The sequence below is a fragment of the Erigeron canadensis genome, chromosome 1, assembly GCF_010389155.1.
Source record: "Erigeron canadensis isolate Cc75 chromosome 1, C_canadensis_v1, whole genome shotgun sequence".
NCBI lineage: Eukaryota > Viridiplantae > Streptophyta > Magnoliopsida > Asterales > Asteraceae > Erigeron > Erigeron canadensis.
The window spans coordinates 40,933,786-40,949,391 of record NC_057761.1 but is presented as its reverse complement, the minus strand read 5'-3'; the positions used below and the strand labels follow the sequence as shown (position 1 = coordinate 40,949,391).

Genomic DNA, 15,606 nt, shown 5'->3' with positions numbered 1-15,606 from the left:
GGAGACATTTGCCCCTTTTGCCCCCCATGTGGTACCGTCCCTGGTTAACTCGTACTATACATATTAGCAGACACGTTAGTTAGAGTTATTGAAGAGTATATTGTGTAGAGGCTTTTATTATATGCAACTAGCACGGTACCTACGTAATGCGATAGCGGTGTGGTAGGGGTGATAACAATGACGGTTAATGGTGTAGGTAATTGATTTAAAGGTAATTGGTATAAAAACAAAGATAGTAAATATATTTTAAAACATAAAAGATTAATGATGTAAATTAAATCATCAAGGCTATAACAATTATTTCGCATCTAATTTATACTTCAAATGAGCTATAAATTAAGCTCGAAAACAAATAGCTTTGACTTGTTTATATATCTAGATATTCGTTTAAAATTAACGTTTTTTTTTATAGTATTATTATCAAGGGATTAGAATTTCAAGTTTGACCCACTTTGTAGATAAGAACGATCTAAAAGGCAAAAAGGACGTGACACACTCTTTGTTAAGTTTGATCCGTAAGACAAGAAGGCCAGAAGGGTATGACCCAAACAAGAAAAATTAAGGAAATAATAAGAGACGGAACAAAAAGAAGAGGTGATGATGATTCCCTTTTTAATTTATTCTTCGTCACTGACTCACTTCACTTGACTTTTTTCTGCTAGCTTTTACTTCTAAAATCTTACTCGTATAATAATAGAGTAATAAATAATAAATTAATAATACTGTAATAAATCTACAAGCTTCAACTACACACTCCGAACTAACTCACCAAAAAACACTTATACAGAAAAACACGCAATCTGTGCAAGCAAAGAACACAACATTTACAGAATCACATATTCCTTTTTATTATTACTTACATTATTATTCCAATTCATGATCTCTCTATTTCTATCTATCTGACTTTATATAAGTAATTATTCTCTATATATCTTTCTCCTTTAATATAAATATATTTCGTTTACTTTATCCAAATGTCAAGGGTTATTGTAAGTTGTTAGATAGATTTGCAGCGGTGTATGGCCATGGAGATGAATTGAAGCGTTTATCTTTGTTTATATTTAGATAATAATAGTAATAATGGCTGGAGGAATTCAACAACCTTTTCGGCTTGGTTTTCAGGTAATAATCGATCTTGTCTTTAACTAAGTTACTTACTTTGATCCTTTTTATAAAAAAAAAACCCTCAGTTGGTTAGAAAAGGATATCTGACTTGCAAGGAGTAAGGATCGAACTTATGACCTCTCTGATTCTAACGGCAAGGATGTAAATTAATTAGTACTTGATCCAATTAAGTCTTTCTTTGATCTTCTCCTAGCTAATTCTAATTAAATAATGCTATTATGCTAATTCTAATTAAATGCTATTATGTAAATAAAAGATAAGTTCTATTATGCTAATTCTAATTAATTCTACTTATATCGCCACTACCCTCTTTACATCAATTACATGCATATTGCCACCACCACCAATAGTCGTTGTCATTACCACCTGTCACCGCCATCGCCAAACCGCCGTCGTCATCGTTGCTGCATTGCATGCAGGCCCTTCTAGTATTTATATATGGGATTTGTTAACTATATATAGTTGATTAGTTGCTACTCATATATAGTGATAATTGACAACTACTTAGAGTAACAAACGTCAGTTGTCTTGCATTGTATTATGTGTTTGAATATCTTGTTATTTTTTTGATCTGACAGGCAGACCTCTTGCACTCGGGTTCAATCTCGTTTGGAAGATTTGAATCCGAATCATTATCATGGGAAAGAAGATCATCTTTTTCACACAATCGATATCTTGAAGATGTTGAGAAGTGTTCAAAACCGGGTTCTGTTACCGAAATGAAAGCTTATTTCGAGGCTCATTTTAGAAGGAAAGCTCTTCAGAAGAAAAGTTCATCTGAAAGCCAAGATGGGAAAGAGTTCCAAATAATCAAAAATGATGACCCGCAGGATTTACGAGACTTGCAGAATGGCAACGATATCAAGCATTTTACGTTCTCTGATGAGAGTCCTTGTAGTTCTGGCCACTCCAAACACGATGAAGAAATGGATATTCAGAAACGTGCAAAGGAAAATGTTGAAACTTTATGTTCTGAGAATGGCAATGCAAGCTGCGATGTTACAAATTTTGATGTAAGCCTACATGGTCATACAGAAAGTAGTTCAGAACATCTTGAGCTCAAAGAAACTGAGAATGTTGTTTTGGTTAAAAGTGAGGTACATATTGAAGAAGCCATTAATGAGAAGGACGATGATAGTGGTAATTCTGCATCTCAACAAACATTTTTTTCCAAGGTGAGTCCTTCTGGAATTTGCTTAAATGTTTATACAGGATTTTCGTCCGTTCTATAGTTTTCTAAGTAACATACGTGGTCTCATTTAGTAAATGCATCCACCACCTCTAACAAAGTTAAAAATTTGAATACAAATTGTTCTTTACACTAAATCTGAAATATAAGATTAGCATGGTCTTTATTTATGTATATGTTTGAGTGTATCTACTTATATTTCTATTTTTGAACCGCAATAATCTATTGCGTTTAGGTAAGGCCTACTTCAGAAACGAAACAATCAAAGTCAAAACTGAAGGCTCATATCAAATCTGCTCAAGCTCAACGAAGCATTTCTGGTGAAGCATCCTATGGCTCAGGTAAAACCAAAACAAGGGAAATCAAAGGTTTACTCATTAAGGAGAAAGAAAAGCAGTCACCTCGACCTGCTAGCCCCATTCCTAATTTTGGAAGAAGAGCTACGAAATTAGAGGTGATTACAGTATTTTTTTAAACTTGTTACGAACTTACCCAAAACATTGATAACTTTGTCATACTAATAGATGAATAAATTTCTTCTGTTAGGAATCAAGTATGAGTTTTCCGAAAGCAAAAGCAATTCCCATAAATAAAAGGTATGTAGTTTGGTGGTTTTCTGTGTTAAATTTCTTCTCTAGCGGGTCAGATCCTTTCATATGTTGTATTTTTTGCAGCATTGTTAAAGAATATAGATCAGGGAAAACATCGGAAGTGAAGTCTCTTCCCGCAGCACATCAAAACGTCAACAGGTTCTAAGTTCTACGTATAAAATTTCGTTGGAAGATATTGTTATTCTTGTGTACTTCCAGTTGTAAGTATGTTTTTCTTCTTTGTTCACTTCATTTGTTGCTTTACTTCTACAGGACTAAACATGCTGTTACTACTCAGAGTCAACTATACACCAATCAGAATGCTGCAGGTTTCATTTATAAAAGTGATCAACGAGCAGAAAGGCAGAAAGAGGTAGAGTGTTTCTTAGTATTCTTTTCTTTGTTACACATATACTTGATAGTTTCATACTTTCATCTGATATTGAGTCCGAAATTCATATTGGAGTAGTTGATCCTTCACATGCTTGACAGACGTTTGTATGGTTTTCTGATAAAATGTTCAGGATCGACTCCAGGGCCCTTAAACCGAAGCTAAATCATATACTTAACCTTTAGCTAGCGTTTAATACTTCCTTTTATTTTGAGATATATATGTATCTGATTGTTAAATTTGCATGACACGTGCAAGCATGTAACTATCCGTCCTTCGGAATTCCAGATAAAAAGGGCCGCTGAGATGACACAAAGTCGAAAAAGTGTCAACTTTAAAGCAACACCAATGCCTTCTTTCTACAAAGCATCTTCTCGTTCCTCAGATGAAAACAAAGTATACTGATTGCATCTTTTCTATAGCTATCTAATAGCGTTGTCAACTAATAATCTTTTCTTATCCTCAAATAATTATTGAGCTGACTTTTGATATGCATTTACAAATGACAGGTTATATCCACTAACAAGACACCAAGTAGACCAAGAACAGGTTCAATAACTCCACACACGATCAAATATCTATCGAATTCTAATGCCTCATTAAATCCAAAACCAGGTTCTTCTATTTCTTTAACCAACAAAACCCGTCCTTTAGAATCCCCCAGGAGCGTACATAACAAGAAAAAAGAATCAGAGTTCACAACAACAAATAGGACCACGGGCTAGAGACACTATAAGGAGAAATGGTCCAAAAGTGGGTTATATAGCCTTGAGTGTTGCCTCTTGAGCGTGTTGTTGCTGTCTTGTTCATGTTGGTTACTGTAGTAGTTGTTGGTGAAGGAATAAAGCTGTGGGAAGACGTATGTCTCATGGTGGATTAGATTAGGAAAGTATGTAAGTACCCTTCATATGGGAATTAGTTGACTAGCTAAAATGGTTTCGACCTCCCTTATTGTATACAAACTTGCAAAAGTTACGAGATAAATCCAAATGTTACGTATATTTAGGGATGTGCACATCGACCAGGCCTAATCCGGTGTTGGTTATAAAGTTGTTGGGAAAGTAGTATATCTTATGAAAATTACCTCTAAATTAGTACAAAAGCGTAATGAAAGTAAGAAAGTTAGAGGGAAATTACAACCTGATGAATTTTATTGCATGAAGAACAAGTTTTGTCTAGGCCCGATGGGCCGATACTGAAAAGGATTTTCGATTAGTCAGGTCTAGGATTCTTAGACCAAGCTTTTTTCTTTTCAGGTTCTGGTAAGGCCTAGGACCGCTTTGGCATTCTTGCATGTTGAATTGGTACAAAAGCTTATGTTTATAGTTAGATCACTAAAAAGATTTAAAATAGCGTATAAAAATAAAAAAATTACAGGGGAAAGACAAATTCATACATGGTGCCAGTGGTGCCTAAAAGGCTTGTTGATAAAGTTTTAGTATTATATGCAGTTTTAACTTTTAAGGCCTAGCCGGGTCTAGGATTCCAGGACCATACTTTTTGTTTCTTTTCTGACTTGGCTCTGGTCAGGGTCTGGTGCTGGTTTCGGCCAAAGCCTGTTTGTTCGTCTCTATTTTCTGTGCACATATTCGTAGCCCCAATATGTTTAAAGTACGATCTGAAAAACAAAACCAAAGCATTTACATTGTACAACCATAATAGTGGCTATAACTATTACTTTCAAGTAACCATCAATAATTTATACATCCATAATGATGGCCTAAATAAGTCAAATACAATTATTACGTTGTGACATGTTCAATATAGTCCATGTTTCAATTGTATAAGTTACCCAATTTTTATTGAGATCATGGAAATGGAGTGTAACCAACTATGATTAAATGGTTATGTAATGTAGTGACCATTCAAATTGGCTATCTGATGTAAGTACCTTTCATTTTTGTTCTTTTAATGTATCGGTTGACCTGTTGTACCGGTAGCCGGTAACAATGTTAGTTTTACTTTGGGATTATTGTTAAGAGAGACAGGTAAAGTTCATATGGGTACCATTCTCAGTATATACATTGTACAAAGTAAAGACTTTACAAGAAAACTGGAAATAGTCACTTGGAGGACTAGAGGTGTAGCAAAGATGGTGATGGTATAAGAAATTAAGCGGGACCATACTAACATCTTTGTTTTGTAAAGTTTTATTCGGATTGTACAGATTTTCAACAAGTTGGACCATCCAATATTAATAATGCACAAGCTTCAAAGTGTGCATGAAACTCCCCAAGTTCAAAGAAATATTTTCTTTGTATGTGATTCTACATTACAGTATTATCCCTCCAGGTTGAAGTCCGGTCAATGTTTGATGTTCCATCCTCGTGTGTGTCGGGATAGTTTATGAGTCTCTTTGTGTCGGAGAGCTATCACCGTGTGTGTCGAGATGGCTAGGAATCTCCGTGTATTGGGGAGCTATCACCGTGTGTCGGTATAGTTTTGGTAGATTGACCGAAGAAAGAAAACTCATTCAAATAAAGTATTCAAAAGCAGTCTGACCAGATCTCGGTATACCCTTTGATTGAATTTGGTTGAAGGCGGTTGGAATGTATCCCTTATAATGATTGAATGAGTTGAGGCGAAGGGTCACTTGATGAGAGGTTCAAGGATCACTTGAAGAACAGTTTGAGGATCACTTGAAGAATAGTTCGAGTACCATCTCAAGAGGGAATAACGTTTAAGAGGGAGCTTTGGAAGAATTACAAAATGGATGTTGATAGGGAATGTTGAAATTAATCGCTGAAACATGTCAAGAAGATGGGAATGGTTGACTATGACATTTAGAGGGAGTGTTAAAATAAATGTCATAAGTTTGTTAATTAGTTTATTGCTTAAGTTATTTTCCTGTATTGAAAATAAGAATTAGTCTAATAGTTAGACCGATTATTACGGTTAGTTGGAGTCAACATTATTAGTGGGACTAGTGGACGGCTAGTTAAGTATTAGTGGTAGTTATGTTATTGGCCTATATATATGGCATTTTGTTTAATCAGAAAGTAATCAGAAACTTAGCAAAATACTTTGTGTTTAAGTGTGTGTTTATATAAATTCTGATTCAACACTTTAAACATCGCTCCATCTTTTAGATTGCTACTTCGTCTTTTAATACCGTACTTTCTATCTTTGGAGACACAGTACTTTAAACACTCCATATTTCAATCTCATGTCATCTACCCTGATGTCTTCCACAACATACCAACGCCAGTTTCTGATGCTCATTCATCTCTGGCGACCAACCATCATTGACGATCTTCATCTTCCTTACCAGAGCTTCTCCCTGACGACTTTCACAAGGGCTGATTCGGGTCATCTTCTCCGGCGAACCAGACCGTCTACCTTTCTTTATTGGCGGACCTCCCCGTCGGCACACACAACACTATTCCCTTCTTCGCCGGGTCTACTTCTTCGCCAATTTTTCTTCTTCACGCTCAAACAGTAACAACACCAGGTTAAGGTTCTTCCCCGATCAGGTTCCAGACCTTTTTCTTCGATTCGAATTCTTTCACACCCGCGATCGGATTCTGGTTTTTCTTCTACTTTGATGGATCTCTTCAACAACTGCGGCAGGTTTCTTCTCTTCCTCTGCCTGAGTATTCTTCTCTGCTGGGTCGTCTTATTCACCCGGGTATTCTTGAAACAATCTGCATTTGTTTTTCTTTGTTGCTGGTATGACAACAGTAGCAACAAATTCTACACATCTTTTATTCTTTCCTTCTAGCAATAGCTAGCAGTTTCTCTTCCTCTATTTTCATGGCAAGTAACAGCCATGAGTGACACTGATGTTCACCCGTCCCCCGTCAACTCAATCGATATTCTAGATGCTACATCGATTGGCACGAGCCACCTTCGGGTCACCATCTTCTATTGTTTTCAGTTTGTGATCAATTTATCACAGCCCCACGAACCAAAATCGGGTTCTTATTGTTGCTGCCTTCACCCTGCAGCCTAGGGCTACACCCTTTCTCTTAAAGCGACTCTCAAAACGGCCCAATTTCTTAACCCGCTCTGATACCAATTGTTGAATCAGAATTTATATAAACACACACTTAAACACAAAGTATTTTGCTAAGTTTCTAATTACTTTCTGATTAAACAAAATGCCATATATATAGGCCAATAACATAACTACCACTAATACTTAACTAGTTGTCCACTAATAATGTTGACTCCAACTAACCGTAATAATCGATCTAACTATTAGACTAATTCTTATTTTCAATACAGGAAAATAACTTAAGCAATAAACTAATTAACAAACTTATGACATTTATTTTAACAATTATGGCACTAGAGTGTAACCAACTATGACTAAATGGTTATGTTATGTAGTTATCTTTAAAACTGACTATCTAATGTGAACCTCTCATTTTTGTACTTTTCATGTACCGGTTGACCTGTTGTACGGTCATAGTTACGGTTGTGGGTTATGAACTCCGACGAAATGGATGGTGGATGGTCTTAGACTATGACGAGGTTGTAGTAGGTGGTCTCGGTCTCATTTTTTCTTCCATTTAAGAGGTGTGGACATCTCTCCACCTTCTCCACATCCGGAGACGTGCCACCGCTGATTGCCACCAATAAAATAAACAAATGTCAGCCGCCACCCAAACAACCACCGTCATCATTCTCTGTCAAAATCTCCCCTTTTTACCCCATTGTAAACCAAAGTTGTTGGATCTTGATTGTGGTGGGGATGGGATGGTTGGATTCTTATAGTTACTGATGATGAGGTGATCATAACACAATCTGATTTGGGGATTAGGGTTTGAGTATGATTATTATTGAATCATGTTCTGAAATAGAAAGGTTACATCGAGTGAGCAAAACAGAAAGGTTCTTATATCAATTTTAACACTTTCATAGGTTACTACATTACATAACCATTCACTCATAGTTGGTTACACTCCGGTGCCTTAATCCCTATTATTTTTTATGTCCAACGTGGCATTACCGGTTACAAATAGGATATTACCCGGTAGGATACATTAAAAGAACAAACATGAAAGGTACTTATATCAGATAGCCAATTTGAAAGGTCACTACATTACATAACCATTAAGTCATAGTTGGTTACATTCCGGTGCCATAATCCGATTTTTATTCAAGCCTTAAATCTAACCCATCAATAGTGCAAATAAGAAATTAACATTTGCATACACTAAAAATACATGGAAGTTTCAAATTCCAATTTTAAAAACAGAAAATGCACCCCTTGTGACTAAAGGACCGGGTTCACCACGACGACTCCGGACTATACACAAACAGGGTGGTCGTTTGGGATTAGTCGACTTACGAAGCAATTTATCTACTTGGGTTAATAAAAAGGGACTAATTATATGATTAACTACAAGACTAAAGTTAAATATTAAATTATAGTCATAACAGATTATATAAAATTATAAATTCTGAGACTTCCAGATTCCACGAACCAACCAGTGTACATAAATCAAATAATGATTATGATTATTAACAATGAAAAAAAATAAAATAACTTCAAATAGCATTATATGATTAACTACAAGACTAAAGTTAAAAGAAAGAGTTGCCAACATTCTTAAACAGTAGACAATCGACATTGTGGCCCTTCATCTATAATCATAACACCATTTTCAATTCTTTGTTCTACTTTATCTTGAATTCTTGATCCATTATCAAGTTTGCCCTTCACCAATATTTGTACCTCCATGATTCATCTCATATCGTTCATGTTTGCAGAAGAAGATAAAGAAATCCATGCATGGTATACATAAGTAACTTGATAAACAAGTTACAAGAAAGATAAACCAAGAAGATAGATCAAAAAGATCACGACATTAGGCTGTATTTGGCCGCCATGTGATGCGGGTTGATCAGGTTTATGAGGTGGCTTCTTGAAGTAATATGGAAACCATGGAACTATAGGGTCTGGCGGTGGAGGTCCACCACCATAATAGTTTGGGTTTGGAGGGTTATATGGTAATATAGAGGAAGGTGGAGGGAAATTCCCTGTCTGGGAAGGTGGCGGAAAGGTTGTTGTTGGTTGCGTGTTTACACCACCACCACCTGTACCGCCACCAATAGGTGGTGGGTAGCACGGATATGGACATTCCTGACCCACCACCTTAGTTTGGGAATTCAATGTTATGGAGAGAAAAAACAGGGTTGAAAGAATTTTGTGTAGTTTAGAGGCCATTTGAAGTGTGAAAAATAGAGAAAATAAGAGTGTGGTATCAAGTAGTTAAAAGAGAACGAGGGGAAGAAAGGGCCAAAGAGGGTAGGAGTTAGTTTGAGTGGAAGATGCAAGTAGTAAAGCAAAAAAGGTGATTTTTATGAACTCTAAGAGAGAAAACTTGCAAATATTTAGGGGTCACTTTTGTTCATGGTGAGGGGCCACATCCACCCATCATGCATTATGACCGAGTCATGCTTTGTTGGTAAAAGCTAACTCAGTTCTCGAGTCAAGACTATGTCCTTAACTCAGTTGAGCGGGTCTTTTATTAGTATTGATTATTGATTAGTATAGTTGGCAAAAACAATTACAAAAGAGTTCTTAGCTAGTGACTTCTCATTGTTTTAATCAGTTTTGTCAAATTAACATCACTTCATCATTTATAAGTTAAGACATCAAATGACAGATTTAATGATACCATTTCACTTTTTTTATCTCATTATTTTTATTTTTATTGTGTGGATGTAAATAGAAACCTCGTCTCACCGTTATCTCTTAACTGACGCCACACACCAACTTCATTAACTGACGCGACAGTGCCAACAATGAACGATATCGCTTACCCGACAATCATCGGCTTCAACCGACGCACTTCATTGAGAAGAGCCTTACAAGTAAAGGCAAAAAGGAACTCATAGTTATTGATTGATGTATAGCGTTATCTTTGCTTTTGAATGCATGATGTGTTAGAATATCAAATAAAAGTAACTCCCAACGCCATAAAGAAATAGGAAGATGGTAAATATACCTAAAGATATGTCTAAAAATCAAAATAAAACTCTAAAACTTTAACATGTTTATTTCACTGAGTTTTTCTCTCAACCTTATTCGAATCTTTCAAATGTCATTATCTAATTATTAGTTTGATCAATTAGGATGATTTCCATTCAAATATATATATATATATATATATATATATATATGACTTATGAGATGATACGGTAAAACTATTTAATACTGTATTCTGTAAAGTACCTAAAAGACTAAAAGGCTAAAATGTGTATTGCTTCTCAATGGGGTCACATGATATGAGTTTCTTTTACCGATGGTGTATCCCAACCAAAGTTTTTGGTATCCCAACCAAGATAGTGTGGTCCCTTATATTTGTAATTAATAGTCTGGTCGGGTTATCAAAAATATGGTCAGGATACCAAACGCCTTCTTTTATGATCTATCATGATTAATGATTGATGGGCATGCAGGTAAATTAATATTGAAAGTTGACTTTCAAGGAAAATTAAGAAGAATAGTAGTTTATTTAAGGGTTTTGTTAAACTCTAAAGATTTTTGTTAATATATACTAGCACGGTATCTACGCTATGCGGCGGTGGTCGTGACAGCGACGGTGTGATGGTTGGACGACTGTTGGTGGTGGAGCGACGGTGAGTTGTGTATATAATTGATGTAAAAGGTTAATAGACATATTTTAAATGATAAAGGACTGACAGTGTAATTTAATCATTAATGTTTAGAGGATAGTGTATATGAAAGTATTTTAAGGGGTGTTAAGTGAAAATATTACATTACATATTTTCAACATTACCAAAAATAAAAAGGGCTATTCTTTTTATAATATAGTATAGAAGTATAGATATTAAATTGTTGTACATTGATATGAACTAGACGATGATATGCGCGCGATGCGGCGGTGATGGTGGTAACGATGAAGGTGTTGCGACGGTGGCAATGTGGAGGCGATGTGCGGTGGTGACGGTGGTGGTGGCGTGGTGGTTAATGTAAATTAATTGATGTAAAAGGGGTTAATATGTTTTTTTAAGGGTTTGAGAGATTTATGTTGTAATTTATTTCATTAAGGGTATTATAGGTAAATAGGTGAATATGTTTAAATTAGTTACTAATAAAGAAGAGGGGTAATATGGTTATTCTAAAATTTTAATTACTTAAAGGGGAGAAGGTAGTTTGCTTTATAGAGTAGTATAGATATAAATAGTTAATAAAGAAGAGTGGTAATACAGTTATTTTAAAATTTTAATTACTTAAAGTGAAAAAGATAGTTTGCTTAATTTATAGAGTAATATAGATAAAAAGGTATAAGTTTTATGTTTTCATTTAATATTTTCCTTTATCTAAAGGTATATAATATGTCTGATAGTATAATACTCGTAGATCAAATTTTAAGATTAAAAAAAAGATTGAGTAAAAATTATCTGATAGTACAAAAATTAATGATGTTTGTAAACCTGTTATATTAATAGCATATTGCATATGTCGCTACTTTGAAAAATATTCATCTGTACGTATGTATGAGTGCAAGACCTTTATAAGATTTATATACCGTATATTTACTTGAGATAGCTTCTCTGTAAAATGAACCATTCATTTTCAATACATTTTTATACTGTCAGGAGCAGAGTATAGTTGTCATCTATGTCTTGATTATATTACAATTACAATTCTATAATGCAGTTTTAAGAAATTGACAATGTCATTCATATTTAAAAGACATAGTGACAATTCGTTTCTTAACATACATGGTGTCTTGATTCACTGATAACTATTATGGCATTCAACCCTCCTGTCATATGTCTGTCTTCTTGTTCCTACTCTTTTCTTTTTTACTTCCATATAATATAGATTGCCATTTACAAAACTTCTAAATAAATTAAATTATCTCTAAATATATAAATGTCACATTTCATAGCCGTTTACTAAACTGTTATGTGATCATTGATAGATAGCAAGCTTTTCAACCATACCAATAAGCCATCTTAGATAAAATTAACACATATCACGAAAAGTAAAAATAAAATAAAAAACGTCTCCAGACTACAAAAGACGATATAGAAAGAAAAAAAAAACACGTTTTACAAAGTTTCACTTTACTTTTGCATGTGGTCACAGGACCGGTCAAGAAAGACATTAAGGGCATGTTTGTTTTCTAACTATTAAATTACTGAATTGATTAAATGACTGAATGGATAAATAATGTTTATATGGATTAAGTCAATACAGTTATTTTTTGTTTATTAAATAAACAAATACTATTGATAACTTAATGGATTAAGTATTTTTTGTTAACTCATGACTTAATTTATTAATTTCGAAACAAACACCACCTAAATATGTAGCTTTTATATAAAGGCCAGTTTAGGTAATTTAAAAAATAAAATAAAAAAGAACTTGCTCATTCAATTTTTATAAGACAAACATACCTTTTTTAGATTTATCAAGTAGTTGAATCAGCAAGTTTTACCGTCTTATAAAGTAAACATTTTATATAGAACGAGCATGGTATCCGCACATTGCGGCGGTAGTGGTAGGGAAGACGGTTTAGTGGTGTCGGTGATGGTACTTTTCGTGGTGGTGGCGGTGTCAAGTGGTATAGGTTGATGTAATTGTGATAGTGGAAATTTTTAGAAGATAAAGGCTTCAAGTGTTAATTATCTATGACTATATATAAAAAGAATAGCCCCTTTGTTTATGGAAATGTTGAAATTACTCTACGCAATATGACTATAATACCCTTACTCTTTTTCTACCCATCTTCTTTATTTTATTCACTGATTTAATTATCTCCACTAATATACCTAAGATACTCTTAATGAAATAAATTACATCACCAGTTCCTCAAGTCTTAAAATAACTACACTAACCTAATATCCTACACTATTTGTCGTCACCGCCATCTATTCACTGTCACCCGTCACCACCACATTGTCTTCACCGCCGCCGCATTTGTGCCGGTATCATGCTATTAAAATAAAGGTTTATAGTGTAAATTAATTCATTATTAAGGGCTAAATATAAAAAGTCAAGGGCAATTCTGTTAATTCAAATGTAGAATTACCTAAAATAGAAATGGGTCTTTTTTCTTTATAAGGGAATATAGATAAGGTAATAACTTTTTGGGTTTTGCTAAATGCAACCTTTGAAGCTGTAGTTAAGATGCATTAAATAGTTGTATACTTACCATAAAATTAAAGGAGTGGGTTTTTAATATAAAAATATATAAATTTTTTATATACGTTAAATGTAGCCTTTTTTAAAGATAAGATGAACAGACCAAGGGAACAATTTAATTCAACCCTTATGCTATAAATAATACCTACTAGGATGCAAAATTTGATCCTAAATCCTAAAACTGGTAAACCAAAGCAAAACTTGGATGGACCATATTATAACAGGTTAAATAACTATTGGGCCAGTTCTCAGTCCATGTCCATAGAATGAAATACTCAGTTTTTTGGTCCAGTTCGAGAGTTTGGTTCCCTATGACCAAAATTCAGAAAACATCTTTTTTAAATATAATATATGATGAATGGAAGTATTTCGAAGAATTCGGCCGGTCGGGTTTGATTATAGACCGAAACAATTCTACATAGATCATAAGGCCGTTTTTTATATTGACGCCGTTATCATCTCGTCTTAACTACTACATACATTAATTCTCATTTTATCTTCAATTAAATTATAACCCTATACACATACACTCTTACTATACCCCACTTTCTCTCTTCTTACCCACATATAGGCTGCGGTGGGCTCATTTATTCCTGTCGAACCGCTTCTAAAAAACGACATATGAAGACGACGAAGGGGTAAAGACATGGTTGTGCCTACAGTGTCCACCTTGGCGTGGATGATAAAACCATAGAGATCGACCTAATGGACTCATTCATGTGTACACTTGAGTACCTGTATCTCATTTTTTTTTTTTTTTGAATTTCAGTTTTTAATTTAGTCAAGGTTTAGTTTAGTTCGATTTTGAACCCGTAAACCCATAATTTCATACATTTACAGTACAGTGGGGTGGGGTGGGGGGAGGTGGGTTTTTTTTCAAGAGGGTCAATGCCTCTTGAAAATTTAAAATATGTCTTGAATAATCATAACATGTATCTAGTTTAGAATTTAATAAATGATTAAGATCAATACTATCTCATCACAATAAAAACTCATTTTATTCATGTCACGTAAGTAGTATCGGCTCAATCACTTTAGTGACTCTATACGAGACTAATTTGAGGGCTTTTTCTTAAATTATTTAACAAAAAAAAAATTTTATTCAGGTTTGGAACCGACAACAACAAATTACAAAGCTTGTAAAAGAATGAGTTATAAAAGGTTAATCTACTTTTTATAGGTGTACAAATATTTTAAGTTACATTCATATTAATTTTTTTCTAGTTTTTTTGGGAAGTAAAGTCTTTAATCAACAAATTTTTTTTTAATGAACAAAATAGTTGTTCATGTTGACAGTTATTAGTCTTTTTAAATTCATAACTAACAGTAAAATAAAGAGTTCAATAATACTTTAAATTTAATAGCATAAAATTGGAGGGCTAGACAATTTTGGGCTCTAAAGCGAACGCCAAGTCCCCTACGAATGGAGTTGGCTGTGCACAGTTGTTAGTCTTTTTAAATCCATAACTAACAGTAAAAAAAAGAGTTCAACAATATTTTCAATTTAATACTCTATCCGTTCCAATTTAAATATCCTATTTTGACTTTTGAATTCTTTCTTTCGTAACTTTAACCGTATTTTTTTTTTGTTATACAATACTTGATGTAAAATATATGGATAGATTGAGCTTTAAATGTACTTTTCATTGATATAACTTTTATTAGGTATTATATTATAGATACAAAAATATTTACGGTCAAAATTAGAAAAGAAAGACTTAACAAGTCAAAATTGAACATTTAAATTAGGACGGATGAAGTAACATAAAATTGGAGGGCTAGACAATTTTTGGGCTCTAAAGCGAACGACAAGTCCCCTACGAATGGAATTGGCTGTGCACGTAAGTACGTAACATATTGAACCAAATTACCAAACTACTTTTTACTTTTAACGCCTCACACTAAAACTTTAATAGTTGGTGTTACACACTCACATTGCCATCTATATTAATATTATATTAAAAATATATACTCATAAATAACATAATGCTAACTTTACTTTCAGAAACATTCTTTTTGCAAAATCCTAGAAAACCAACAAAAAAGATTATGTAAACAAAGGGAACCATTGCACCAATAACACAAATGCATTAATTTTCGGTATATTTCAAATTTTCTCTTCTTACTATTCACAATTTAAAACAATTTCAGTCGAAATACTAATAATATCTTTAATTAA

The 15,606-nt window shown here is 33.9% G+C and overlaps 1 protein-coding gene across 2 annotated transcripts; it reads left to right on the top strand.

Annotated features, from left to right (window-relative positions):
• Positions 1 to 579: 579 nt before the first annotated feature.
• Positions 580 to 4,310, top strand: LOC122585487 (protein WVD2-like 7). 2 transcript variants are annotated; one of them, XM_043757614.1, is made up of 9 exons: positions 580 to 594; positions 1,066 to 1,122; positions 1,704 to 2,300; positions 2,550 to 2,768; positions 2,861 to 2,910; positions 2,989 to 3,063; positions 3,178 to 3,277; positions 3,584 to 3,691; positions 3,805 to 4,310. In XM_043757614.1, the coding sequence occupies exons 2-9, from the start codon at positions 1,081 to 1,083 to the stop codon at positions 4,018 to 4,020; spliced, it is 1,407 nt and encodes a 468-aa protein (XP_043613549.1). In that variant the 5' UTR covers positions 580 to 594; positions 1,066 to 1,080; the 3' UTR covers positions 4,021 to 4,310. The 2 variants fall into 2 exon arrangements, with proteins under 2 accessions (XP_043613549.1, XP_043613550.1); XM_043757615.1 differs by lacking the exon at positions 580 to 594 and adding an exon at positions 890 to 913.
• The last annotated feature ends 11,296 nt before the right edge of the window (positions 4,311 to 15,606 follow it).

What these genes read in the sequence shown, in the direction of transcription:
- LOC122585487 (XM_043757614.1), top strand. Translation starts at nt 1,081, where the DNA reads ATGGCTGGAGGAATTCAACAACCTTTTCGGCTTGGTTTTCAG. An exon ending in AACAAACATTTTTTTCCAAG is followed by an intron (nt 2,301 to 2,549) that starts GTGAGTCCTTCT and finishes TATTGCGTTTAG; the next exon opens with GTAAGGCCTACTTCAGAAAC. An exon ending in GCAATTCCCATAAATAAAAG is followed by an intron (nt 2,911 to 2,988) that starts GTATGTAGTTTG and finishes TATTTTTTGCAG; the next exon opens with CATTGTTAAAGAATATAGAT.